The sequence below is a fragment of the Carettochelys insculpta genome, chromosome 6 (genome assembly GCF_033958435.1).
Source record: "Carettochelys insculpta isolate YL-2023 chromosome 6, ASM3395843v1, whole genome shotgun sequence".
Classification (NCBI taxonomy): domain Eukaryota; kingdom Metazoa; phylum Chordata; order Testudines; family Carettochelyidae; genus Carettochelys; species Carettochelys insculpta.
Genome location: NC_134142.1, coordinates 61751450 through 61777690, shown reverse-complemented (window position 1 = coordinate 61777690; position 26241 = coordinate 61751450). Strand labels below are relative to the sequence as shown.

General features: G+C 42.6%; 1 protein-coding gene across 1 annotated transcript in view; it reads right to left on the bottom strand.

Annotated features, from left to right (window-relative positions):
* RTF1 (RTF1 homolog, Paf1/RNA polymerase II complex component) overlaps positions 1 to 26241 on the bottom strand; it is a 58737-nt gene that overhangs the window by 6190 nt on the left and 26306 nt on the right. Inside the window, exons 5-15 of the mRNA XM_074997027.1 lie at positions 23455 to 23569; positions 19308 to 19419; positions 16390 to 16525; positions 15327 to 15504; positions 14031 to 14113; positions 8208 to 8295; positions 8003 to 8110; positions 7232 to 7309; positions 5318 to 5439; positions 2163 to 2220; positions 1469 to 1546 (exon numbers count right to left, since the gene is read on the bottom strand). Of these exons, the coding sequence (XP_074853128.1) occupies positions 1469 to 1546; positions 2163 to 2220; positions 5318 to 5439; positions 7232 to 7309; positions 8003 to 8110; positions 8208 to 8295; positions 14031 to 14113; positions 15327 to 15504; positions 16390 to 16525; positions 19308 to 19419; positions 23455 to 23569 (1156 nt within the window). The remainder of the gene's footprint in view (positions 1 to 1468; positions 1547 to 2162; positions 2221 to 5317; positions 5440 to 7231; positions 7310 to 8002; positions 8111 to 8207; positions 8296 to 14030; positions 14114 to 15326; positions 15505 to 16389; positions 16526 to 19307; positions 19420 to 23454; positions 23570 to 26241) is intronic.

Here is a 26241-nt window from a genome sequence, read left to right as displayed (position 1 = left end):
CCATACTATATCTGTCACTACATTAAAACTCAAAATGCAAGGTCTGAAAAGACCATTACATCATTTAGTCTGACTTGCTATATATCACATGGTTACCCCTTTATTGAGGCCAATAACTTGTGTTCGGTGAAATCATATCTTCCAGGAAAGCATCCAGTCTTGATTTGGAGATACAAAGAGAAGGAGATTTCACCACCTCCCTTAGTGGTTTGTGCCACTGGTTAGTGACTCTTACTGCTAGAAAAAATACTGCACTTAATTTTCAATTTGAATTTTTCTGGCTTCAAGGTCTAGCTACTGGATCGTGTTATGGCTCTCTCTTATACATTAAAGAGCCTTCTATTATTGACTATATTCTCCCCATAAAAGGTACTTGTACACTGCAATGAAGTCACCTCAATCTTTTTTGAAATTCTGAAGTCTATTATAAAAGGTATCTTCTCCAGTGTTCCAGTAATTTTCATGGCTCTTCTCTGAACCCCCAACAACTTTTCAACATCCGTTTTCCACTGCTCACTCCCCCAAACTGTATGCAGTATTCCAATGTGCTATACAGGGGCAAAACCCCCACCCTACACCTACTTCCATTTGTACAAGGATGTATACACATAGGCCTTTTTTTGCCATGGCATTCTCCCATGAAGTCATATTGAGCTGCTTGTTCACTATGACCCGTAAAATCCTTTCCAGTCCACAGTCCTACTCTTCCTGAGGTGTTTTAGGAAGTTATACATGTATCAGAACTTTTTAAATGTTAAAATATATATTACATTCCACTGAGATTTTTCAGATATACCAGCATAGAGCAGATGGTTGTCCAGAAGCTGCTTACTACAGGTTGAACCTCTGTAATCCAGAACTCTCTTGTCTGGCAAACTCTGTAATCCAGCATGATTTCAGTTACCTGGATGACCATTTATCATGGGTGTGGCCAAGTTTCACATGGTTCCATAAAGTTTGTTTACAGCCACCATTCCTGGCTCTCAGTGTTCTGTGCTGTTATTTAGCTGTAATTTACCCCTAAATGTCTTTTAAGAGCCCAGTAAGCAGTGGAAATGTTAGTGGACAATACTGATCTTCTGTCGTCTGGCAAATTCTCTTATCCAGCAATGGTCAAGTCCTGAGGGTGCCGGACGAGAGACAGTGAGGTTCAACCAGCAGTTAGTTCCAAGCTGCTTAATAGTTCCAAAGCACAATCATCTCCCTGCTCCTCCATGCCCATATCACTCAATCTCCAATATACTTCACTATGAATAATGAACTAGAACACTTTTTCCTTGTGGTGGGTGTACTGATCCTGGTCTGATTATGTATCACCCTTGTAGATGGATTACGGATCTCAATATTTTTTCCTGCTTGTGTCACAACAGTATATTTATGTGTGGAATAGAAGAGAATACAATAGACAGTCTGCACTTGTCCCCACTATCCTCCATTTGCCTTGGACTGATTTCAGTGGTGTACTTACATTGGACACTATCGTGGGCTTGCACTGCCGTCTCGTAAAGGGGTCCATTTGCTGGTTTTTCATATTGTGGCTTTCGGCCTGCAGAAGATGCAATGAATTGTCTTACACGTCTTACTACTTTCACCTGTCTTGTCTTTGTCAACTCCTCCTCCCCCCGCCCCCGACAGCACAGTCATCTGCAGTATCAGGGTTAGAAAGACAAAAGCGCTACCAACAACTTCTACTCTACTAGATAACACCCATAAATTTTACACTCCAAATCTCCAATCAGTCTGCTTCCTGAAAGAAAGTGGGGAAAACACCTGCATACCTCTCATGGGTATTGTGAGGCTTAGAGTTTGTTAAAATACCTGAAAGTCCCCTGAATGAAAAGCATGACAGGGCACAGTACTTCACTCCATTACTTTACCATCTTAAGGCCGATTTCTGGTTCCTGACGTATGGGACATTCAGTATTCCGATATTACAACCACCAGAGAAACCAGCTAAGAATAGGGCTTGAAATGGGAGAAGCAAGTATTCTCTTTACAGTGTCACTTTGCTAAGTTCTGTTAGAATGGAATACCTTGGAGGATAAAATGAAATGTGGTAAACCTCACCACGTAATTAGCTACCTGCCACTCCCCTGCACGTTCCTTCTCCCGCCCCCCACACCCTGCCCTTGTAGCCCCAGTATTGCTTCAACATTCCTTACCACTAGAGCCTTCTCGGACTCCACAATGTTCCATTCTCTGTTCCTCTGGTTGATATAACTGGAGGGGGAAGGGGCAGGATGAAGGGAGCGGAGTGGAGACAAGGTACAAACAATGGTGTTATTCAGTGTACACTACCCAAAAGCCGGAAATCATAGAAATACAGGACTGGAAGACACCTGAACAGGACATCTAGTTAGGTCCTCTTCACTAAGGCAGGACTAGTATTATTTAAACAGTAGTGAGTAAAACTTAATGTCGGGCCTCCCTTTTTGTCCCTGCAGTTAGCTGGGGCACCCCAACCTGCTTAATAAAATCCAAACCAATGGAAATTTCAGTTACATTTAACATGAAAAAAAAAAAAAACCTCTCTCAGTTTGTGTAAGAAAATAAGTATGTAGACTGTAAAAACTTGAGTGATCAGCATATAAATGCAAATATACATATATAAAAACAGTAACATATTTCAAAAGTTTTTATGAGACAGAATGCTTTATATATGTAAAAATTCTATCTTGCTGTTTCAAGAACCTGTCCCACCCATGCTTCAGCTTGGGGGGGTTGGGGGCCGGGTGGAAAAACCCATACAACACAACAGCTTCATGCTGTTTAAGGAACCCACAGCAGCCCTCTGCACTGCTTTCCCAGCCCTGCCAGGCAAAAGTTAAACAAAAGATCAACATAATTTCATAAAAAAGCCTGAACTCTCTTGGGAAGCTCTCGGCAACACAGGTCAGCCAAGCCCAAAGAAGCTGCAGAGACCACCCACGGGGGGGGAGGGGAAGAGCAGCTGATTGTGCAGTGCCCCTACTTTTGAAATTTTGCAGCCCCCACCAGGGGGCATGCCCCCCCACCCCCAGTTTGCACACCCCTGCACAGACCACTGTGACATGTATTTGTTTAAGCTATTCTTAAAAAACTTCTAACAGAGATTTGACAGGTTCCCTAGGTAATTTGTTCTAGTGTTTAACTAGTTGGGAAGTTTTCCTAATGTCCAACTGAAAGCTCTGGTGCTGCAGTTTAAGCCCATTATGTCTTGTCCTGTCTTCAGCAGATACGAACAACTCCCTCCTCTTTATAAACAACCTTTTATGTACTTGAAGGCTTATGTCCCACTGCAACCTTCTCTTTGCCAGATAAAGCAAACTCAGCATTTTCAATCTTTCCTCTGATGAAACATGTAGTAAAACATAGCCTCCATTTTGTTGCTCTTCTCTGCACTTTTTCCAAGTTGTCCACATCTTTCCTGAAGTGTGGTGCCCAGACATAGGCAATGTATTCCATTTGAAGCCATATTACTGCTGAGTAAAGTGGAAGAAGGATGTCTCATGTGTTGCTTATACAACTCCTGCTAATACATCCCACAACAATGCTCACTTTTGGTAATGGTATTACACCGTTACTCATATTTAGTTTGCAGTCTACTACAAACCCCATATCCTTCTCTGTGGTACTCTTTCCTCAGCAATCATGTCCCCTTTTGCATTTGTGCAAGATAATTCCCAAGTGTTGTGCTTTGCCTTTGTCCTTATTGAATTTTATCTATTTCTTCCAGACGACTCCTCCAATTTGCCAAGATCATTTTGAATTCCGATTTTGCCCTCCAAAGCACTTGCTACCCCTCCCAGCCTTGTATCATCCACAAACTTTATAAATATGCTCTATGCTATTAGCCAAATAATTTAAGATGACATTGAACAGAACCACATCCGGGACCCATCCCTGTCATATCCCTTTCCAGAGGAATGGGAACAACTGACAGCTTCTCCGAATACAGTATTCCAGCCACTTGTGCCCTCACCTTACAGTAGTTTCTCTAGGCTATATTTCCCTTGTTTGCTTATGACAAGTTCAGGTGAGATAGTATCAAAAGCCTTAATACAAAACTGAGATATATCTACTGTTTTCCCCCTAGCCACAAGGCTTGCTACACTGTCGAAGGAGGGTATTAGGTTAGTCTGACACATTGTTCTTGGCAAATCCAAAGTGACTGCTTATCACTTTATCTTCTAGGTGCTCACAAACCAATTATTTGTTCCATTATGCTACCAGGTACCAAAATTAAGCTGATTGGTCTTTAACTCCCTGTGTTGTCCTTTCATAGATGGGACAATACAGTACCTTTTACCTGCCCTCTAGGACCTCTATCATCTTCCATCAATTCTCAAATACAATTGCTAAAAGGCTCAGCAATCTCTTCATCCAGTTCCTTAAGTATTTTAGCATGTATTCTATCATGCCCTGTCAGCTTGAAGGCCTTTAACTTACCTACAACTTACAGTAGGGCAGCTGCCCCACTGCAGTGCTTAGTGAAGGCACAACCTACACCAAGGGGAGAGCTTCTCCCATCCATGTACGTACCCCATCTCCCCAAGATGCGGTAGTTATACAGATGGGATAAGGCCTCCTGTTGATGTAGCCCCATCTACATCAGGGAATTGGAACAATACAACTACGTTGGTCCAAATTTTCCACACTCCTGGGCGGTGTAGTTATATCAACATAAGTTTGTAGAATAGGACACAGCTGAGCAATCGTTAACTTGTTATTTCCCTATTTTAGCCTTAGAGCCTATGCCCTTATTGACAGATCTTCACTACATTTATTGTCCCATCACTGCTAACCTTTCCCATTAAAACAAAGAAGGTATTTAAACTTGGGCCATCCCTCTATTTTCATTTTTGTATTTCCCTCCTCATGTAATAAAGGGCCTAGTCTGTCCTTAGTCTCTCTCTTGCTTCTAATACACATGTAAAATATTTTGTCGTCATCCTTTATGTCTCTAGCAAGTTCAATCTCATTTTGTGCCCGGCCTTCTAATTTGATTCCTGTATGCTTGTGGGTTTTTTCAGTTGGCCATTTTAATTAAGTGATTGCTCTCACTGGCAATCTCTTTCTGGCACACAAGACTTTGAGCTAGCTGGGAAGAAAGTTACCAGTTGTCAAAAATGAAACCTGATTCTGAGGCACATGACCACATGGAGAAAAAGAGCAAGTAGCAGAATTAGCAATAATGGTATTCAGTTCCTAAGTACACATCCTGGAAATAAGTGTCAGATCTTGTAAGTAGCACTAAACGTTATTTCACTGATTCCTCTCCTCTGTTACATTTTTACTGATGTGCTCTGAAGGGACAATGCCAACCTCCAGTACCTACCTGATTGCAGAAATATTTTTTGTCCGCTGGCGGTCTAGGGCCTCTGCTCTTTCTTCCAGTTCATTCAGCTGATCTTGAATCTGTTTTGCTTTGTCCTGGTCCCCCAGGTCTTCTGCCATAGCCTTCAACCAACCAGTAATTTGTTAGGCATAATTCTCCATCATAGGGCCAATCACTGACCTTAAGAATAGACCTAGTGTCATCTAGTCTGTTTTACGTCAGTGGTGTTCTTACTTCTATCGCTAGAGAGAAGCTTACTTTTAATTTTTGTACAAAAGATTGCTATAGCTTTGATTAAAACTCATCTTTTGCCAGACTAGTATCAAAAAAGACAGATTCTTCTTGCAATGGTGAATTTTAATTTAGTTAATGCTATGGGAATTTAACTTAGCCTCCTCATTCAAAGAGGAACAATACTACCTTAGAGGGGTAGCCGCGTTAGTCTGTATCTTTAAAAACAACATGGAGTTCTGTCGCACCTTAAAAACTAACAGATTTAGTAGGGCATAAGCTTTTGTGCATAAAACCCACTTCAGACAGGAAAGTGAGAGGTGGGTTTTTCCCATAAAAGCTTATGCCTTAATAAATCTGTTTCTAAGGTGCTACACAGAATATAACGTTAGTCTAATATGCCACCTGGTGGCAGTGATCAGACTTCCTTTCAGAAAGACAAAACTCAAAAGCTTCTTTCTAACAGAGCTTGTTAAAAGATATTGCCTCACCCACCTTGTCTGTCTAAAACTGAATATACTCTTTCACACAGCCTACAACTACACAAAGTGAATTTCATTCCATAATAGCTCGACTGTAGATTACATCAATCCACGGCTTGTCTACGCTACCACCCTCCTTCAAAGGAAGGATGGTAATTAGGGTGTTGGGAGTTTACTAATGAAGTGCTGCGCTGCATACGCAGCACTTCATTAAGTAAATTCCACACCCCCCCACGGCAACTTCGAAGTACCGGCTCGAGTCTAGCCGCAGCTCACCCACTGGTACTTCGAAGTGCCAGGGCAACTTTGAAGTTCCTTTAGGGGAGTAAAGGGACTTCAAAGTTGCCCTGGGACTTCAAAGTACCAGTGGGTGAGCTGCGGCTAGACTCGAGCCGGTACTTCGAAGTTGCCGTGGGAGTGTGGAATTTGCTTAATGAAGTGCTGCGTATGCAGCGCAGCACGTCATTAGTAAACTCCCAATACCCTAATTACCGTCCTTCCCTTGAAGGAGGGTGGTAGTGTAGACAAGCCCCCAAAGTACATAAGAGCAAAATTAGCAAATTCTCAATTCCTTGTTTGCTTGTATTTGTGCATTTTAGTATCAAATTTAAGGAGAAAACCATGTGCAGATTTTTCAATGGTGTGAGAAGTTATGACAATTTTTATTCTTCAAATGGTATCTGAAACAGTTTGACTTAAATGAGACCTGTGGGCGACGCACATGACCAAATAAACCACTCACGGTGATGAATATTCAAGTCTCTTCACATGAGACAACTGCTTAGAAAGAAAACATAATGGCCAATAAATGGTTTAGACATCTATTCCCAAGAGGCATTGAAACGTAAGCTGTAAAAAACCATTACAGGCAAGCAATTTTCAAATTCTCCCAAGAGTAGGTATATGTAGCAAAAATGAGGGGGGAAGTGAACTTCTACAGCCACCAACCTAAGCGTGTCTGACCTCAAGGGCAAGACAGGACAGCTGCTGGCCCTTGTGTTTCACCAGCAGGTAAGTGCTGTCCAATGGTGAAGAAATGTAATGATTCAGACTGGGCTCTGGACATTCTGGCATTCAGCAGTTTCTCTGAATTCAAACTTTTTGGTATAGAATTTAAGTTTGGGTATCACTAGCATCCATATAAGCTTTGAATCTTTAGTCAAAAGAGCTTTCCACAAAGTAGGCAAGTACCATGTCGTACCTTCTCCTTTAGTAGCTGAGTTTTCTTCATGGCATAGTTGGGAGGCGCTTTTCGGAACCGCTCTTTCTCTTTCACTATCTTCCATGTGAAGCAGAACAGAAGAGAGAAGTTATAAGAATATATTCATTTTAGAACACCTAGGAGGACCTACAAGTGACTGCCCAAACAGTTCCATTAAACACAATATTTACTTCTACAAAATAATTTTTCAGCTGTATCTGACCTCTGCATACATTACTTTACCAAAACCTCCCAACAAGTACAACCTTTTATTGTATGTCTGGCCTACAACAGACTAATGACACCAAATTACACTTAGTAAATATTGAGCAAGTAAAGATCTAAAGAACTGATAATAGCAAACTTTAACATGATGCCAATAACTACTCAGGACTCCATTCTATTTTATTCTGCTCAAACAAAGGAGGAGCAACAAAGTGAAGGAACTCTTTGCAGTGCTGCTGCATGAACCTGTCCATGAAATGGCGCACAGAACAGGGAGGACATCATAAAGTAGGAGCAGGCATTAAAGTCAGGGCCATTTAGACCTGAAACTATTCTTTCCATCTTTTGCACTTATTCCACTTACCTGATTTTGGACTTTGTACCATTCCCACTCACCCCTACCACAGTAAAACGGAGCACATATGATTTTACAAATGCTAGAGCTCAACTCTTGGGAGTTCCTGCTCCTTTTGAGCACTGTCCTAACATCACTTTAGGAGACACTAGTCACATTGCCGAATCTCAAAGTATAGTCAATTTGTCTACCTCCTCAATGTCTTGGTCATTAAATTTGTAGTTGAGGGCTTCTTTGATGGACACTTCCTTCTTGTTTATCTCATCTAGTGTAGGCAACTGCATCCCAGCAGAGAACATCTAGGTATAAAAACAGGAGGCGTCAAGATCATTCTCCACTCATCAGAATATTCCTGTCAGGGAGCTGTTCGAAGAGGAAAAATTCTGGCAAACTCACCGCTTCCTTCCACTTCATGAACTCACTTTCAGTAAATTCTTGATTGGAGACAAATTCCAGACGAAACACACGCTGGTCACTGCCGTGCCTGCAACAAGGAGGAAAAAAGTTACCAGGAAAACCCATATGCCAACTAATACAGCAATGTGCCCATCTGCTGGATACAGGGCAATTATTTGGATCTACATAGACATACAAAGGTTCAGTGGATTCTACCCACTTCAGTAACAATTAAGACTGGTCTCATGCTGTTCACTAGGTGTCAACCTCCATCCCAAAATTTTTGCATACACACTGGGGAGGTGCGGGGGGGAGATGGGAAGGTGTGGCCTTTTCCAGTCTGCATGTCAAAGGCTGTAGTGGGGAAAAAAAGCATACAGCCTGGTGACAATTGAGGAGGCCCTGTGGCTGGGCTATTTAAACACAGAAGCAGGAAGCCAAAGGGAGGAGAAGTCAGCTAGGCCACAGTGGATGATGGTTTCTCTCTCAGGCACCAGGAGAATAGCCTAACCTGATTCTCAGACTTGGGCTGGTAGATTTGTTTGGGAGCTCTGAAGCAGAGCCCTCATGAACTGTTTGTTGTAACAATTTCTGTCCTGTAGCTTTATTAAGATGTGAGGTGGCATTTGATCAATGTGTGTTAGTTTCTTGCTGCCCTGAGCCGTTTAAGTGACTACCTTGGCAAATTAATTAGACACACTGACAATATCTTGCAGTGCTGTGAACAAGCCTAATGGAATTAATATAAACTTAATTCAATAAAGTTAAGCCTCACTGAATTAGGGGTAATAGTTTTGGGATAAATTGTATTAAAATTGTATGTGTTGTAGCAGCACTGTGTGTGTGTGTGTGTGCTGCGTTCTTTAGCAGGAAGAGGGATGTTAAAAGAACCTCCTCCATAATCAGACCTAGCCAATGGATAGGACGTTTGATCCATGGAAGGTTGCAGTCCTTCAGAGAGGGCTGAAAGGACTTGGCCTACTAAGGCCCCATAGGACTGGGTGCTTGTTCCAAGCTGGAGATGTGGTGAATGGTTAGCGACAAGGACTCCCTGTGGCGAAGGAGGGTGTTAAAGGACTCATCCTGCCAGGATCCATGTTAGGACTTGGGGGAGAGGTGTTCCTGGTAAGCCTATGAGCATGTGTGGAGGCTTTTATTGTTTTCTTTATAATGTTTTCCCTTAAGTATAATGTAGGCTTGCTTAGGAAGCAAAATGAAGCAACATATTTATAGCAATCATATTTGTTACGTGCCTCTGAAGAGAACACAAAACAGGCCTGCTCTGGCAGACTGTCTTGGCTTGGAAATACACAGTGAAAGCAGAGAACTATGCAACCTGATCACAAGGGAATAAAATGTGGATCTCCATCAGTGTTCCCTGTAAGCTGACCACTTAGATGGCCTTGTAGGAGAGATTCCTATGCCACCCAGCTGATTAGCAGAGGACCCACAGGTAGGTTTTATTTCTAATACCAGTGCACATAACATTTATTCTGTGCATGGGTAGAAAAAACCTGCACACAGATGGAAAAAGAACAGAGGGAACACTGGTCTCCACCCAGAAAGCCAATTATGAAGGAGCTTGAAGTGGAAAGAGCCCTTACTGAACCACTGAGAAGAACGTGCCCTGGACTGTGACAATTAAGGTCCCAGTGCCACAAAGGCCAAAGAGGGGGGCATGCAGGGACTGCCTAACTGCCTATACCTTTATATTACCTCACTACTTAGTAACCAGTTGCTAAGGAGCACAAAGCTGACACTTTTCAGACACATCATCCCTCTTATGGTAACACTAATTTCAACCAAAAGTGCAACATCCACCTCTCCCTCATACCTCAACAGCACATGGCACAACCCACTAGCAAACAGGATCTTCCTCTATCTTAGTTTTGAGCAATGACATGTATTAAGAAAAAGTTACTCAGCTTGTGCAACAACAATGGTTTTTCGAGATGTGCCCCCTATGGGTGCTCCAGAAGCCACCCTTCTTCCCTCTACTCCACTGTTCTTGTTAAGTACTTCGCAGCAGAGCAGAAACTGAGGAGTGAGTGGGCTGTTTAGTTCACAGCTGTTTCTCAGCTGGTTAGTTCAGCAGCAGCAGGACACAAGCGCACCTGGAGTGGAACATCTACAGGAGGGTTGGGGGTGTGTGGGCAGGCAGAAAAGAGCTCAAAAAACCATTGTTACTGCATAAATTGTGTAACTTCCTCCTCTTCTTCTTCAAGCAGTGTCCCTACAGGTGCTCCACAGCAGGTGACTGTCATGCCATACCTCTAATGGAAGGCTGAGGCTTCAATGTTAAGTCTGTTACAAATGACAATGCTATGGAACCAACTGACAGCATCGAAGCAGAATGTAGCAAATGCATAGTGTTTTGTGAAGGTATGCTCAGATGCAGAGGTTGTCTCCTTGCTGATTTCACAGACAGGGACTCTGCTGAGGAAGGCAACAGAGAAGGAATCCAACCTTGTGGATTGTGCACACACTACGTTATGAACCTGATAGTGTATGACACAGTTCAAGATCCATCGGGCAAGTCTCTGGGACAATATCACTGCACCTTTAAAACCTTTGTGCAAAGTAAAGGAAAGGCTAAGGAGATTTTCTGAAGGCCTTCATCCTGTCCAGGTAAGAGGCCAGGTCACTTTTATACCTGGCATGTGCTGTATGCCTTCCCCATTACCACAGTGAGGTTGCCGGGTAGAAGATCAGGATGTGAATCGACCTTGAAGCTGAATTTCCATGTAGTCATCGGGGTACCATCACTGTCAGCATTTCCCCTCTTCTTTTCACTGCAGCAATTGCCAACGGGAACGCTGTCTTCATACACAGGTAAACGAGCAAACAAGCAGCCAGGGGTTCAAAGGGCTGCCTAATCAGGCTCTTTTACTACTAAGCTTAGATCCCAAGTTGGGGCAGGACATCTGGGTTGGGGGAAAATGTTTACTATACCTTTGAGGAACTGCTTTGTGGTTGGATGTCAGAGCACCGGGTATCCCTCTATTTGTTGACGGAAGGCTGCTATGGAAGCTAGGTGAACTCTGATAGGGCTCTGAGATTGTCCTGATTTCTTGAGAGTCCGTACACAAGAACATTGTGAGAGTAGCAGATGCCAGGAAAATTTATCTGGAATTACAGAAAACTTAAAAACCTGGTCCACTTTTGCAAGCAAATACAATGGGTAGCGGATTTTCTGCTGCGTGGTAATATTTCCTGCGCCGCATCAGAGCAGGGTACATTTTCTGACATCATGAAGGACTCGGGCCTCAAGTCAATATCTGCAGATTGCAATAGAGAATGCATCCTAGGCTTAGAGAAGGTCCTTGTCCCATTGAAGAAAGAGCATCCCCTAAGGAGAACTGTCTATTCCTGCCCTGCAGTGTGGACATTTCTTGTTCAGGCAAGTGGCCAACAGGTTGGCAGCCAGTGTTCCACACCACCTGAATATGTTGTGTGGTAAAGAGTTTCTCTCCCGTTCGTGACTGTGTTGGGACCTTGTGTCAGACTGCTGACTACCATATTTTATGAGCCTGGAAGATGAACCACGGATATTGTCCCATTGTGCGAAATGCACCTGTCCCATAGCCTTAATGCTTCCACACAAAGGGAGAGGAATCTGACACTTCCCTGGGAATTTATGTAATACATGCATGCCGTGTTGTCTGTCAAGATCTTTGAGTGCACCTTCAATTAGCAGGAAGTATGTCCAGGAATTCTTGACCACTCCAAGTTTGAGGAAGTTGATGTGAAGAGAGGTGTCTGTGGATGACCACTTGCCCCACGACATAAGAATGGTGAGATGTGTGCTTCACCCTATGAACGATGTGTCGGTGATGCAGAAGTTTGTAAGGAGATGATCCTTGGCTAGACATCTGCTGCATCTTTCCACCAGTCCAGAGAGTGTCTGACTGTGGTGCATCTAATGATAATTTGTCTTTTGCTTACCCAGTAGACCAAGCTGAATGACATCTGGAGAAACTTGATGTGAATTCTGGTATGTGCATCACAGACATGGCTGCAGACATATGCCCTGCAAGTTAGAGGCAGCATCTGGAAGATATTTCACGGCAGATTGGTATTGCCTCTATGAGTGTGGCCAATGAGTGAAACCCTCTTGTGTTTGTCCTTGTGCAGTCGGCTGTGGTGGAAACACTCAACCGAAACAGGTCAAAATTAGCTCCTATGAACTCTAGGCACTGTACAGGGGTGAACATTGATTTTTGGAGGTTCATCTGTAAGCCCAATTCCACGAAGTCTACAGCAGGTTGGATGACCCCAAAGCCTCATTGAAGGAGCAGGCTCTGAAGGAGACAATTGTCCTGGCAGGTGTAAGACTGTAATCTCCTGGCAATATGGATAAACCCCTACGATGGAGAGGGGCGGGGAGGATATTCTAAGAACTGATGTAAGGTCAAAGGAGAATATTCTATAGTGATAATGGTCCTGGGGGACCTAGATAAGTCTGTAGAAAGGTAGGATTGATATGTGGAAATTAGTCTTCAGCCTTTAACCTTCAGGTTGCTTATTCTCCCTGTTCCAAAGATGAAATAATTGCTCTTAGTGTGACCACCCTGAATTTTTAAGCCTTGACAAATTTGTTCATTGCTCTGAGGTCTAGTACAGGTCTCCAGCCTCCCTTCTTCTTGGGTATCAGGAAATAACGAGACTAGACACCTCCTCCTCATAGGCGCTAAGATACAGACTTTGTGGCACCACTCAAATCCCAGTAAACTGGGCATATGCCTGTGCTACAGCAAACCCCAGTAAAAGGTAGGGGAAATAAAAAAGTTTGGTTTTTTTGGTTTAAAGAAAGAAAATAAAGAAATCTGCACATCTCTGAAGGGATTAAGCAACTATTTAAGTGCTGTGGAAAAGACCATGATATGATGCACAGACTAATAGATCTGTCTCTAGACAGGTGCATTTGGGAAAGAACTGAGCTGATGGGTTAACCTTATGGCAAAATAAGAGGCACAGGAAGCACATGCATAGGCCAAACAGACACTACTACCAAAGTTTTCAGATCCACCGGGCAAGGATTCAAACACATCTACAGTGGCGCACCAATAGGGACACTGCTCAAAGGAGATAAGTGAAAGAGAAAAACCGCCATCTAGTTTCTGACCAGTATCAGAAGAGCTCAGTACCAGCCCAGCAACAGTCTATTCTATTCTGCTGAACATCTCACCTAGCTCACAGATTGCCAGAGAATCTACTGCTTGAGGAAGTTAGTTGCCATGATGAAACATTCCCTTAGAGCAAGAATTTCCCTCCCTCCTTAAACTAGGCAGCAGAAGCCATTACCAGTCATCAGAGGTGTGAATGATTAATAAGGCTTTTTCCACAGAGTTTACCAAGTAATAGCAGACCTGCAAGAATACGCATTCTCCAAATATTTGGAAGAATTACAATCTTTACTGGAGTCCATGTAGGTGCCTGGAAGAAAGAGATTTGAAGTGATGTCTACCACCTGTTTAAGCAGTGCTGTGTGCCAATCCCTATTCTGCCGCTGCCATAGGAAGAAACATTTCCCCATTGCCTTTGTGGATGAAGTGAAGAGGGAGAAAAAAATACAGATGATGGACATCACACAGCAGGAACATACTGACATCTTCTCCAGCAGTCTCTGGCTGACACTCTCAGACCACAAGGGGAGGAGGCAGCCATTTACCACCTCCCTAATTAAGGGGAAAAAGTGTTTTGACAAGCACGTTGTGATGCTCGAAACACTCCGTTTGATGGCTTTCATCTCCATACCACACAGGAAACATTATATCCCGTAAGAGGGCAATGCACTAATTGACAAAATTACTGTCATTTTACCGTAACTGTAGTCCTTTGTTTGTCCTGGTTCCCCCAAGCTGGTAAACCTTTGCAGTTTCTACAACACCAGTTATTTCAGCAACCTAGACCATAAAAAAGATGTTCACGAGAGAAGACTGTGAGGACTAAGTTTATGCCATTATCTGAACACGTTACATACTTCAAAGTCCTTTCCACTAGAGCTTAACCTTAGTCTGATAGATAGTCTGAAGTAGAGATCATCATCTAGAGCACAGAAAGTTATACTGAAGCTTCTCTCTGCTGTATGAGTAAGTATTGTACAATTACTTCCCATAAGCGTGTTCCTCACCTTCAGTGGTTATCTGAAATGAACTAGCTGGCAGTTTATGATACCAGCCTAAACAGGTATGGAGTTTCAGGGGCCTCAATTCTTCCCCAATAATACGATGTATATAATCCTACAGTAAAATAGTTGTATGTGATATGGGGAGGAAATAAAATACACCTACAGAGTGATTGTGCTTAATACATGTGGTTGTGCTGAAGTACCAGGTTTATGATTGGATCTTCAGAGGAGGCTGCCATATTCTCTTATATAGTCACTGTGATGAACAGCAACAAAATGATTAAATTATCTGCCCAAGGGTAGTCAGAGGTCAGATTATTTTATTTTACACAATTAGCACAAGAGGAGGAAAAAAAAAAACAGGTCTATATTTTTCCATTGGTACAGAAAATCAGTTTGACAGCCCTGCCTTATCTTCACCGTAGCACACAGCTGATGGTAAGTCTTTTACTAATGTCCTCAAATTCACTCTCAGGTTTGAAGCAGCAAAGCACTGTTTCCCCAGTTACCCTGTCTCCTAAAGACCAGAAGGATGTCTGGTACAGTAGTGCACATTTTCCAATTTCTCTGTATACAAAGTGATGAGAATTTATGGGAGTGACCGTGAAATACAGGAAGCAGGAATCATACTGATCCATACTGGGTCACAGCAAATTTCAATACAGTGTAAAGAGAAGCATAGCAGCATTAGTTAGGGTTGGAAGACTAGGCTTAGTTTTCAATATTGTTTTAGTAGGCACCAATGTTTTGCATTGTTTTAGAAACTGATAAGCTGCAGCTCCCTCTTTGGCCACCTTATCCCTCAATTATTTTCTTCTAGCCTTGCAGCCTTCACCACTACTCTAAGATGTGCAGGTTCCTTCAGTACATATTGAAGGATGCTCAAGTACACAAGTATTCTCTCTCAAGAGAAAGAGCCCAGACAAACATTAACTGCACATATTGCTGTGCTACCCAAGGGGAATTGAATCCCTGGAAGACAAACTCACCCGGTAGACAGGTTTACTGTTGTGGTTCCCAATGCCAATACGAACAAAGCAGCCAGTGACTGTCTTGGCGAAGAAAGGCATATGACACCAACGTTCCAGCTTATGCCGAGATAACCGTACCCGATTCAGTTCTTCGGGTAAAGAGACGGGTTGGGATTTTGGGGGAATTTCTTCTTTTCTGATTTGGACAAAAAAAAGGCCGGGGGGCGTGATATAAATCTATTAGCACCAACTAAAAGGGCTTTAGATAAAGATGTGGATCATCATATGCTAATTAACTGAAATGTTTGTAAACATTCAATTTGTCAGGGTGGAAAAGTGTAGTTATATGAATTTAATGTGCGAGAGGTGTCCAGTGGAAAGCTTTGGAGACCAAAGCTCTCTACATAGGACAGGATCAGCATGAGCAGTAGTTTCCCTTCCATTTCTCACCCATGGACCACATTCTTCAGAGTGTGAGTACTTTAGCCTCCAATGAATTTAATTCTTGGCCCAAGGTCACCAAATCACAAATCAATGGTAGTAAATTGTAGCCATGACAAATATGGGCATGCTTTCGACAGTGATACAGGATCCTTGTCACATCTTTACAAGGCTCCTCAACTAGCCACTTTATACTCCACTTTTCTTTACAATGCAAGCATATAGCTTCAATTTTTCACCACAATTGGAGCAATTTCAACATACTTCCCCAACTGGCTGAGCACTCAAGGTTTACGTGAAAACTGTGGTGCCAACAAGCAAGAATGACCTCATCTTCCAATCACTGCAGACACCAGGAAAGAATAACTTGGGCCACGGGATAAATCCTAGCTGTTGATCCAGTGGTAGGAAGCTGGACTACAAGAGGGAATTCAAATAAATCCCAAATCTAGCTGTGCATAGAAGCCTGAAAATGACATTGCCAAGAGACAGAGCCACCTCTGATGAACAACTCTGACCCCACTTATTACTCTAAATCAAAACATGGCCGGGGTGGGGGGGGGTTGTTGTTAGGTCTTGTTAATTTTCAAACACATACACAGAAGAAAGCAGTTTTCTATGACCTGTGGTTAATACTTACTCTTCCTCCTCATCAGATGAGGATGATCTAGACGTGCGATCACTCTTCTCACTGGACTTATCATCCTCCTCTTCCTCTTCATCATCTGAGTATACTTCACTGGTTTTTAATGGTTGTTTTTTTGCAAGCAACTCAGCTGAAAAAAAAAAATCCTTTTTGCTGACAGCTTCTCTCTCATGCAACCCTCCAAGTATGAGACACAGAATAACCAGATAATTGTGCGCTCACAAACTGAAAACCAGCTTCATAGCATGCAGTTACACTTAAAGCATTCACTTCGGGCAGGGTCTGCGCTACCCAGTAAGATCGACTCACTCAGGGTAGTCTTCTAGGATTCATTTTCACGTGTCTAGTATGGATGCATGAAATCAACCTCTCAAAGGTTGCAGTCAATCCCTTACTTCTTGCGAGACGCAAGAGGTAAGGGAAGTTGACAGGAGAAACTTGCCCATCAACCTTCCCCAGTATAGACAGCCAAGTTAGCCGAGCAAGTTGCTTCGATTTTAGCTACGCAATTGCAGTAGCTAGAATTGCGTATTTGCAGTCGATTTTCTTGGCCCAGCGTAGACAAAGCCAGAGACACTGTAGGTATGTTGTTTAAAAGACATACAGAAGTAAGCAAATGTTTCCTAAATCATGCTCATCTGAAACACTTCCCTCTAGGTGGGGAACAGCAAGCAATAAGGGAACAGGCTTCACACATGCATACTTGAGCTTATCACTACCCCTGTCAGTCAGTCAGTCAGTCAGTCAGTCAATGTGCTCATGACAACCATTTTTGGAAGAAAAGGCTCAGACCCCTACAGTATTAGGGCTTTTTATCTATTCTAGCCAAGGAACAAGGAAGTTCAAAGGATGGTCTCAACTCTAGTCTGCAACAAGAAGCCTGGGGCATGCTGTGGGAAGAACAAAATGTGTCCCATTTACAAGTATAGAAAGAGGTGGCAACAGACAAAACTTAAATAAGAAATTAACAGAGTCTGGGTGGGTTAGGGTTCTAGTAATTGAGCCTTTTGCCTCTAGGTTGCCATTTCAACCATACCTCAAACTGGCAAGAGGAAAATGGTGCCATCTGATCATTCATGGAGATACACATATATCTCATAGAACAAGAAGGGACCTTGAGCGGTCATTGAATCCAGTCCCCTGCCCTCTTGAACTCATAACCCTGGGTTTACAAGGCCAGTACTCAAACCACTGAGCTATCCCCCACCCCATTATGTGAAAGGACCACGTGAAATTAGTGACTGGTTACTGTCTGTATAATAAATAATAATCTTTATCCAATGTAACGTGCCTCACTGCACGCTGCCAGCCACCCTTTGCGACTAGCAGAAAGGAATGGCCAACTGCCATTTGTGAAGAAGCATCAAGTAGGCTGTCGCTCTGTTATTACTGTTAAGGCATAAACAAACCAGAAGGTCCTTGTGACTCACTATGCTCACCTTTAGAACAGCCTTTTTCCTTAAGAGTGTCAAAAGGTTTTTTTGTATTATGGAAAAAATTTTAATAGTTACTTTAATTTTACAATGTTTTGTACTAAGCCCCATTTTACAAAAACAATTATAAAATTCTTGTTTGTGTAAACAAGAGTGAATGTCTGAAAAAACAAAAAAATCTTAGTCTAAAGGCCACCTCAGCATCCAGATAGCCAGAGACTCAGGCATGCCAAGCCACTATTAAATGTGCCAGTTGCATTTAATGACAAATGATGGGCAAATTAATGACTTTCAAATTAGGAGCAAGCACTCCCAACATGTGCAAATACATCCTATCGAAACCAGGCTGGGGTAACACCCACAAAAGTCATCAGCAAACTCACAACAAAACCAATCTCCAAAGTAACTACTTACAACATAATTTGGCAAAATCCACAGATTGTACAAGGCGGCACTGCTATACAAGATGGGGTGTCTTGGTATGGTACTTTACGTTTGTCCCATCAAGCAGCAGCCTTGGGACGTTGGAATCACAATGGACATAACCCATATCCCCCACTTGGGCATAATCTAACTGGCCATTAGACTGGTCCAAGTCACAGACTAGTAAGTATAACAGCATCAGCAGGACTGGGGGCGAATGGAAATAAATACGTTTTTTACTTTGTATTTGCAATAAATGTGATGCATTGCCTTTGCCGCTAAAAAGATCCTGTATGTTTCTTACAAGCATAACACCACAAGTCACCACCGTTTACTGGGACCTGTGTTAGTAATGTTAGCAAAAAGACCAAGGAAAGAGTGAACCAGGAAATGCTAATTTTAGGAGTGAGCGAAGGTCAGAGTTGGAGCGTATTAGTGGAAGAGTGAGTGGGGATGCTTGATTTAGGATTTTGGGCTAAAATTTTTGTGTGAAACTGTATTGAATTTTTTTTCCAAATTAAATTCCATACAATTCCACAGATATTGCTGGGTTTAGAATCAGTTCAGTTGGCCACCAAAGAACAAAATGCTCTTCAAATGGTGGAGGCAGCATTAAAGGAAGAAATAGGGGCAAACAAGGAAGACGAGGGGAGCAAGATGAAGACCACCATTAGTTTCAAAACCAAATCAAACCACTTGCCCTGAGTTTTTTTGTACTGACACTAGTTTAAAGACAAGTGCCTCATCACCACCTGCAATAGCTAGGTGGGAGGGAGGGATAGCTCAGTGGTTAAAGCATTGGCTCTGTAAACCCAGAGCTGTGAGCTCAACCCTTGAGAGGGCCTTTCAAGGGTCTGGGGCAGATTAAACCAAATCAACCCACAATCTATGAGGGATAGTGATACATCCTGCTGTGAGTGCAGAGGGGACTGGACTTGACCTCTTAAGGTCTCCTCCAACTGCGAGATATGTACCTCTCCATGTTTCAATTACATGATGAGGAGAGACACTCCATATTAGATTCTTTGCAGGCCATCGACAACTTTTTACACTCACCTGTTCTGTTCTTTCTTTTCTCTCTCTCTGCTTTCAGTTCCTCCATGGCCTGAGATTTCTTATCCAGTTTCTCGTCCCGCTTTGACCGTCGCTCTTTATTGTGTGACATCACCTAAAGAGTGCGCACAGAGAACACCTCACTACCTAATTGCAGCTCTGAGACTGAAATGGGGAACAAAATTATACAGAATTCTATTCTAGACTTTGAGCTGATGGAAATTTTTCATTCAAAGCATTTAATAAATCTTCTTCCCCCCCACAACAAAAACAAACACTTTGAATCTTTTCAGAAAAGCCTGAGGATTTTCAAAGCTCTTTCTCCAAATTGAAGACAGAGATTTCAAAAGTTAATTTTTTGTTTCTCTCCTACTTTCCTTCTCTTTTTTACATCTTTGTTCTTTTCTGCCACTGGTTTTGCCCAGAATTTGTTTTCTTTTTTTGCTAAATTTCAGAACTTCAAATTTTAAAAAAGTTACAGAATGACAAAAAAGCAAAAATGAAATGAAGGGCAGGTCTACAACAGTAGATACACAATTCTAGGTATTGTTACTGTGTAGCTAGAACAGACTTATCTGTAATCGACTTACCTGGCCATCTTCACTGAGGGAGATTGACACAAGAAATTCTCCCATCAAACCCACCCCCCCACTCCTGGTGAGATATTGAGGAGTACAGAGGTCGAGTGCTGACCCCAGGTAGTTCAATTTCACATGTCTCTACCAGGCACGTGAAATGGAACTCCAGAAGATCAACCCTCGGAGTCTGTTACTTTTAGTCTACACTTACTCTAACATTGCCACTAACTTTGAGAGATTGAGAAGTTTCAAAAAGTAAAAAAGGCAAAGGAAAATTCAGAGAATCAAGGAAAATAGTCCTGGACAGCTTTCATTTTATGAAAGTGACAAAAGAGATAAAGGGAAGTGATGGGAAAAGATACATTTTTCAAACAAATATTTTGCACAGAATTTTAAGAAACCAAAATGTCAGTCTGTTTCAAACTTCAAGATTTTTTTTTCCCCTTTGAGCACCTCTATCTAGAATACCTGGTAGTACACTGTGGAAGGTTCTATGAATCGAAGTCACGACTGACTTAATGAAGTCAGAGGGGCAGGGTCGGGGGGGGGGGAGGGGCGTCAAGAATTAGATAAAGCAAAATTGTAAAAAAAGTCCCTATAATGAGCTAGAAAATTGCCATCCTGGTTCAAACCACGTGTTAAATTTGAATATAAAAGAGAAAGTTCAGCAGCCTCTCTTTCCAAACGGCTGTGAAAGTTCCTTTTCAATAAAGCACAGACTTTCAGGTCATTAACAGAATGGCCCACTCCATTAAAATGCTGGCTGACAGGTTTGTGAATCAGGAGTGTTTTTATGTCTGTTTTATGCCCATTAATTCTTTGTCTAAGAGAGTTAGAAGTCTGTCCAATATACAAAATAGGTGGGCGTTGTTGGCACATGATGGCAGTTTTGATGTTAGCTGAGGATCATGAGAATGTGCCCGTGATTCTGTGAACAACCTGGTTAGGTCCAGTGATGGTATCTCCAGAATAGATATGTGGACAAAGCTGGCAATGGGCCTGATCCGATCCTACTCAGAGACCGAAAACTACAAGATCTCTACCAAATATTCATAAACCTGAATTACCTACCAGGAGAAATTAAAAAACAAATTGACAGGGCCAGATGAATACCCAGAGACCAACTACTCCAAGATCGGCCCAAACAAGCCAAGAACAAAACACCACTGGTCATTATCTACAGCCCCCAACTCAAACCACTGCAACGCATTATTAAAGACCTACAACCTATCCTTAATCAGGATGCCACACTCCAGAAGGCCCTAGGTGACAGGCCTGTTCTCTCCTACAGACAACCTCCCAACCTTATGAGGATTCTCACCAACAGCCATAGGCTATACCACAGGAGTACCAATCCTGGAACTTTTCCTAGCAACAAGGCCTGTTGCCAACTTTGTCCACATATCTATTCTAGAGATACCATCACTTGACTTCCCCCACTCCGCTCTCTGATTTGCTCACCTTGATAATAATGTTTCTGATTTGTCAACCTTGATTACTATTTTTGGTTTTCTGTGCCTTAAATATTGAGTCTGTTCCAGTATGGCTATGATCTGAAAAAGTGGGTCTGTCTCATGAAAGCTCATCACCTAATAAATTATTTTGTTAGTCTTTAAAGTGCTACTGGACTGCTTTTTTGTTTCGATAGTACACAGAGTAGCACAGCAATCTCTGTTACTATTCTTGAACAAGTACAGATAAAACCTTATTAACACATCATGACGTAGATGTTTGGTTTATACTGCATGTTACAGAACTACAGATATTTGGCATTTTAGATGTAACCCCTAGAAAAGATGGAACGGTTGGCAGAAGACATATGAGTCAGTTAAGAGATCTAAAAGGTCTAGAGAACAAAGGTATAACGGTCTAGAGAACATGAGCTATGAAGGAAGACTGAAATGATTGGACTTGTTTAGTTTAGAAAAGAGAAGACTTAGAGGGGGCATGATAGTGGTTTTCAAGTACCTCAAAGAGGGTTACAAGGAGAAGGGAGAAAAACTGCTCCCCTTGGCCTCTCAGGATAAGACAAGGAGCAATGGGCTTAACATGCAGCAGGGGAGGTTTAGATTAGACATTAGGAAAAACTTCCTAACTTTCAGGGTAGTTACGCGCTGGAATAAATTACCTAGGGAGGTTGTGGAATCTCCATCACTGGAGATATTTAAGAGCAGGTTAGACAGACACCTATTGGGGATGGTCTAGATGGTACTTGGTCCTGCTGAGAGGGCAGCGAACTGGACTCTATGATCTGTTGAGGTCCCTTCCAGTTCTAGTGTTCTATTATTATGATTCTAAGACGCAGAAAAATGTATCATGTTGTTCTGCCTTTTATCACATAAGTACACAGAGGGGAGGTTAACCAGGTAAAAGACAAGACTATATGAAGTGGGCTCTTTACATTTGCTAGAAGAGTAAAATTGTGTAAATTAAACTTCACACAAATAGCTGTATTAAAAGAGCATTCACATTGCAAAGTGAAGCACTCCAGACTAGATATGCTAGAATATTCTTGCACGACTAACTCTTACCCCTTGTGCATGTGAATTTATTATACACTTTCATGACATGAACACACTGTCAGTGTCCTACCTCTGGTCCTCCTAGAACACTGTCACATGAACTTAAAATGTGTAATGAGAAATTCATCTCAGCTTCTTTATTACATGCATTTATAAAGAAATTACAATAGCGAGAGGTCATTTTTCAAAGAGAACTCTTGTATAAAAATCTGTACACATGTACAACATATATTTGAGAACACACAACTTGACTTAACTTTCAAAATAGATTTTCACCAGACTACAGAAAGTTTCTGGGTTGCAGATATGCTTATGTTCCTACTGCCTTTTATGTTTCTGTTCCACACTAGAGAGACACTAGGAACATTTTTTTTTAAATAGCAAAAATAGTACTCCTTCTTTGTCTGCAAAAATGGCTTATCTGTTTTTTGGTCAGGCACCCCTAAAAACTCACTTCTAGCTTGAGTCCACATATGGGACATTTCAGCTTAAAAGGTAATAGTTTAACAAAGATACAAGTAACAACAAAGAGCCACTTTAGAATGGAAACAGTTAAGCAGCCTTATAATAATAGCATAACATTGTAAGTATAATTTTTCTTTAATGTAAACTTTCTTTATGAAGAGTGCTCTGTGCATCCTTAAACAGAAAAAAGATGTTTAGTAGCTTGATTCTTTTTTTAAGTGATCAGACAAGTCAAAATTGCATTGAGCATAGACGTGACCTGACTTCCCTGCCTGCTAAGTTGGTAGAAGGAATTTGGAGACAGTGTTCCATGTACACTCAGCACTTGGGCAGCCACCCAGGAGAGAATCAACTGCCACCCAGCTAATCAGCAGCACACCCATGCCTTACCACATCTGGCAACATGTTTCTACAGACAGTGCATACCTGCACATACCTTAGTGCACATAAATTTTACTCTGCACGTGGATGAAGAAAGGTTAGAGGGAACATTATTTGGGGAGTGGCAAAGGGGAAAGCAAAAGGCAGCACCATTCCTCTCCAGGATAAAGCGATTCCAGTTGTGAGAACTGCTGAGTTTCTCACCTGGCACTCCTGGATCTGCGTGAGCTTTTTCTTTTCTTGCTCTTCTTCCTGCTTTTTCTTTTTCTCCTTTTTTTCTTTCTTTTTCGCTGTTTTTAATTTCTTCTTAATTTCAAATCTAGGCATAAATGGGGGAGGGGCACGGAATTAAGAAAGTAGACTTAAGTGCTGAAATCAATTTCAGGCAACATGACAGACTAGTAGAGGGCATCAGATTGAAGGAGCATTATGAGTTTTACACTGGGGCTGCGTCTAGACTCACCTTAAAGGTTGACGGCTGCTATGTAATTTTTGGTATGTCAACTGCGTACCAAAAATCGACTTTGCAACCATCGACTTCTGTGCCAGTCTTCACAGCAGAAGGTCTATGGGAGTGCTCCTCCCGTCAACCTTCCTTAATACCATGCAGCTCAGGAGTTGTTCCAGGGTCAGCATTGACCCTGAAATGTGCTGTTTTATGCACAGGTGAAACAGCACCTGGGAAGATCGACCCAGAGTGGTCAGTCTCCTCCAGAAAGTATAGATGTACCTTAAGATGGAAAGGAAGTGTAAAATATTGAGTAGATCTCTGCCATTGCAATAGTGCATAAAGTTCATGAAAATGGATACATGCTCAGAATCTCACAGTGAGATTTGGAACTGAAATAGCCAAGTGAAGTGCAATAAGAATCAGTAGGTCAGGTTTGATAGTAATCTCAAAGCCAGACACTTACTCCTTGAAAGGGTACATGTGATAATTCATTGTACCTGGGTGAACAGACATACTGACTTGCAAATTTTGTTATCGTTACTTTGCAGAAGAATGCCTAAATGTAGTCAGGTTCTTTAAACTGCAGCCTGTGAACCCATACAAACCTCAGGGTTCAACTCCCCAACCTTTCCAAAAGAACCAGAAAATGCATTTACCTAGTATACATAAGCTACAAAAACAACACGATCCAAAATTGCATTTCAGACTTCATATCCCAGTGCTACCACACATACGTCACATGACAAAACACCAGAGAACAAAGACATGGCTTGACAACATTAACTGAAACCCTATTTGTAGTGTTATAATAAAACACCAGCCAACTTGGGACAAGACATACACAGAACAGGTAGGAGTGCCAGAGCAGAGTGATTGAGGCTACGGCGGAGAAAAGCCGGTTGTGTTTGATGCTTGTATGTACAGACTCAGTGCTCATACAGATGAGCCTTTCCCAAGGGTTTGAACAAAGAAACTGTGTTAATTTTACTTTTCAAGAAGAGAAGCTAGATTTCCTGGCTAGAGAACAACAGGTCCACTCAAAGAGCCCAAGCCTGCAAGTGCTTGAACATGTAACTTCACTCAAATAAGTAGCTACAGTACATCACTCACCGCAAGAAGTGCGTTGACCAATTTTTATTAAAGTGCTTTGTTGAGGGACTAGAGCTAAATAAATTGGTTTCCAGTAATTGTCAACCTCTTTTCAAAATGCTCAGTCAATGAAGGCTCAACTAGTCTTCAGAGACTTGCTGTTGAGCCCTATAAAAGATACCCTTCTTGAGTAAGCAGAATATCACTTGTACCTTCTGATTCCAGCTCCTAAAGTGTTATCACAAAACCATAATCTTCCTAGAATTTCAACCACCAACTCCAGGCTCATTTCTCCCCACGTCTTGTTCAATGTGGAATTCAATTTGTCTTAAGAGAAGGTGGAAGCAGAATGGAGAGAAAACTGGGCACTGAAGAGCACAGATCGGAAAAGATGGAAATATCCCACAAGGGGTGAGGAGGCAGCCATGTAGGACTAGCTCCTCAGAGTCCAAACTCAACCTCACCATCTTCTCCTCTAGCAGAGTGGTTCCCTCCAGGTTGCTCAGCAGACGTTCAGGTATAAAAAGTTGTCTATTTTAAGGTGTTAAATCTCCATAGCCTAAAGCAGGGTTGGGCAAACTATTTGGCTGAAGTGCCACATCAAGGTATGGAACTTGTATGGAGGGCCATGAATGACCATGAAATTAGGGTTGGCATGTGGGAAGGATTGAGGGTTCCAGCTGGGGGTAGGACTGGAAAGGAGGGATTTGGAGTGTAGGACGGGGTTCTGGGCTGGGACTGAATGGTGGTGATGAGGGGGGAATCAGGATCAGGACAGAGGGTTGGAGCATAGAAGGAGGGCTCAGGGGTGCAGGCTCTGGGCTGTGTTTACCTCCACAAGCAGCAGCACATCCCCTTCTGGCTGGCTCCTATGTGGCAACGTGGCCACGCGTCTCCGTGTGCTGCCTCCCCACCTGAAAGTACTATTCCCAGCCAATGGAAGCTGCGGGGGGTGGGGGGGAGGCGCGGCAGTGCTCGTAGCAGGGGCAGCATACAAACCCCTCTGACTGCCTCTGTGCTTCAGAAGAGGAGCAGGGACATGCTGCTTCTGCAAGCCATGCAGAGCTGCAGTATGTGTGGCACAGGTCAAGCCCCAGATCCTGCTTCCCAGTGGGAGTTTAAGGGATGCAGTGAAATGACTGACAGGTCAGATGCAGCCCAGAGACCACAGTTTGCCCACCATGCCCTAAAGGAGGATCATTAGGGTGGAAAGTAAATTTCTTACAGATACTGTCACACTGCACACACTCATCCTGCCTGCCTGGGAAAGGGTTCAGGATAGGAAACAGTATGATAGGCCATTACCTATAAGAAATGTAAGTGTGGGATGGAGTGCTGAGGGCTCAGGACAGGGGGTCGAGGATGCTCTTGGCACTCCGGACTGCATGGCCACAGCACACCCAGGCTCCAGCCCCGGCTGCTCATGCACTAGATGTCAGCAGCTTCCAGAG